At 61.0% G+C, this 2269-nt stretch overlaps 1 protein-coding gene across 1 annotated transcript; it reads left to right on the top strand.

The window, feature by feature from the left end:
- Nucleotides 1-235: 235 nt before the first annotated feature.
- LOC149325926 (uncharacterized) lies at nt 236-1653 on the top strand. The gene has a single exon (XM_089563133.1). It carries the CDS (start codon nt 271-273, stop codon nt 1603-1605), a length of 1335 nt encoding a protein of 444 aa, XP_089419259.1. The 5' UTR covers nt 236-270; the 3' UTR covers nt 1606-1653.
- The last annotated feature ends 616 nt before the right edge of the window (nt 1654-2269 follow it).

The raw sequence follows: 2269 nt of genomic DNA, 5'->3' as shown, positions 1-2269 counted from the left end.
CGGGAGCAATAAACGCTCCTCCGAGTAGCATACTCGTGTTTGTCCCCTCTGGCCCGAACCCGCCGTGGTTGCGACTCACCGCACCGCGGGTTGGGGGTCACAGCTCTGACTGCTAGGGCTGGCACGCTGGTGCTAGAAAGCGGCAACTGCTTCTAGCCCTTTGAGCGTTATCACAAGAATAGACCCCCATATTCTTGGCGCCCAACCTGGGGCTAGGAGGTGTGACAAACCGAGTGTCTGTGTGAGCGACTGCCGACACACAGACTAGCCATGGCGGCGAGCGGGATTGACATCCAGTCCCTGCTGTGGTTGTCCAATACGGCTTCTCAGCAGCAACATCTTGGCACGGCAGTAACAACTACTGCAGGTGTGTTCCCAGAGGCTGACGCTAGCCCCTGTGATCTTATATCGTTTGAGCCGAGCGGTGCTTCACACGACACACCGGCTCAGACGAGCGGCGACGCTAGGCACTTCTCGCCAAGCGCTATGCCGCCAGGTAGGCAGAGCATGGCGCGACACGTGCAATCTTGCTCATCCCACCTGGGCCCTCAGCCAGAACTACCTGGCCAGGCCCAAGAGGCTGTGTTGCGCAACGCCTTGCGCCTCATAGAGAGCCTCACGGGTATCGTGCAGAACAACCTGCAAACACCCGCTCCAGCGGCGAGTCCGAGGCTAAGGGTGGACCTTCCCAGCTACGGTGGCTACCATGATCTTGTCAGTGCCAACGAGTACCTTGAGCGCATGCTGACCTACCAGCAGGCGACAGGGCTTTCCGATGGCGAGATTCTGGCGCGTGTCGTGCCAATCTCACTGACTGATCAGGCTGCCCGCTGGTTCCGCCTTACTGGCCATCGGTCTCGCACAATGGAGGAGTTCCGAGCGAGGTTTCGCGAGGAGTTCTTGCCCGCAGATTACGACCGTCGTCTGCGGCGCGAGTTGGAGCTGCGTACTCAGCATCCGGACGAATCGTTGCTTGAGTACGTGAGGGCGATGGACGAACTCTATCGTTTTGCAGACCCCTCAGCTTCGAACGGCGAGAAGGTAGAGCGTGTTACGCGACAAGCGCACCCTACCTTCGCAGCCTACCTACGAGGCGTACCGTTCAGGGACTTGGACGAACTCGCCTCGGCAGCCAAGCGCATACAGGCGGACATACTCGCCTCCCGCGCGTATCGGCCACCCCCGCCAGCGTCGCAGGCACTTGAGCCGCGATGCGCCTGGAACGGAGACACTTTTCGAAACCGTTCCCGGGGAGCCGAAATGGTTGCATTCAGTGACGGGCTACTGAGAAACGGTTGGGAACTGTCAGACCGAGCTCTCGACCCGTACACGTATGCTATGCGGTCAGCACACGCTGCGCGTGGCCAAGGTATGCAGAATCGGGACCGACATACCGACCCGAGGACGCTAGACCAAAGGGCATCTGCGACGGTTCGCCCGGCAGGGAGGAACGGTCAGCCGGCGCGAGGCGACAACTGCCCCGCCCGGCAACGGCCGAATACCCTCTGCTACCGGTGCAACCAACGAGGGCACTACGCCCGGGAGTGCAGAGGCCCCGTGAACCGAGAGCACGCGCTTTCGGGAAACGAACGCAGCCGCCGGTAAGCAACGCTTCGCAGCCGGCGGCGTCAACAGCGGTGCTCAGTGAGTCACACGAACTCCTAGCCCCGCTGGCTTGTCGTTTGGAACCACCCAGCGACACGCCAGTACCGCTTATTGAGCTCACAGTGGCACAACGTAAGTTCATGGCATTGCTAGACACAGGAGCGAGCGCATCCCTGTTTGGCGACGAGGTATGTGAGCATCTCCGTCGGAACGGACTCCGACTGCGAGCGAGCAACCTCACGTTCCGATTAGCTAGCGGCACTGCGCACGCGAGCGGTGCCGCGCGGCTTGTGGTGCGGTGGGAGAAACGAGTGAGGCGCCAGCGCTTCGCTCACCTCCCCGGCCTATCGGTTCCAATTATTCTTGGTAGAGACTTCCTCGCCAAGACGGGCATTGTTATTGACGTCTGCAACGGAGGATATAGGGTGCGAGCATGTGGCACCCTGAAACCTTTCGTTCAACCCCAAAAAGCGTCGAGAGCACATTCGCTTTCCGATGCTTCGCGCGCAGACGTACGCAACGATCGCTCGAAAAAGAGCCTCGAAACGCCTTCGGCTCGGCTGAACAACCAGCCTGTCGACCGCGTCGAGAGGAAAAGCGCGGAAGGGAACCTCCCCCCTCCCGCGCGACCCCCTGTCCCCCCTGCGGTTGCACTCTGTGCCGC

The sequence above is a fragment of the Amblyomma mixtum genome, chromosome 10 (genome assembly GCF_055824585.1).
Source record: "Amblyomma mixtum isolate Tamu chromosome 10, ASM5582458v1, whole genome shotgun sequence".
Classification (NCBI taxonomy): Eukaryota; Metazoa; Arthropoda; class Arachnida; order Ixodida; family Ixodidae; genus Amblyomma; species Amblyomma mixtum.
This window is presented reverse-complemented; position numbering and strand designations above follow the sequence as displayed.

Excerpts from the sequence above, each read along its gene's own strand:
- LOC149325926 (XM_089563133.1), top strand. The coding sequence starts at position 271 with ATGGCGGCGAGCGGGATTGACATCCAGTCCCTGCTGTGGTTGTCCAAT.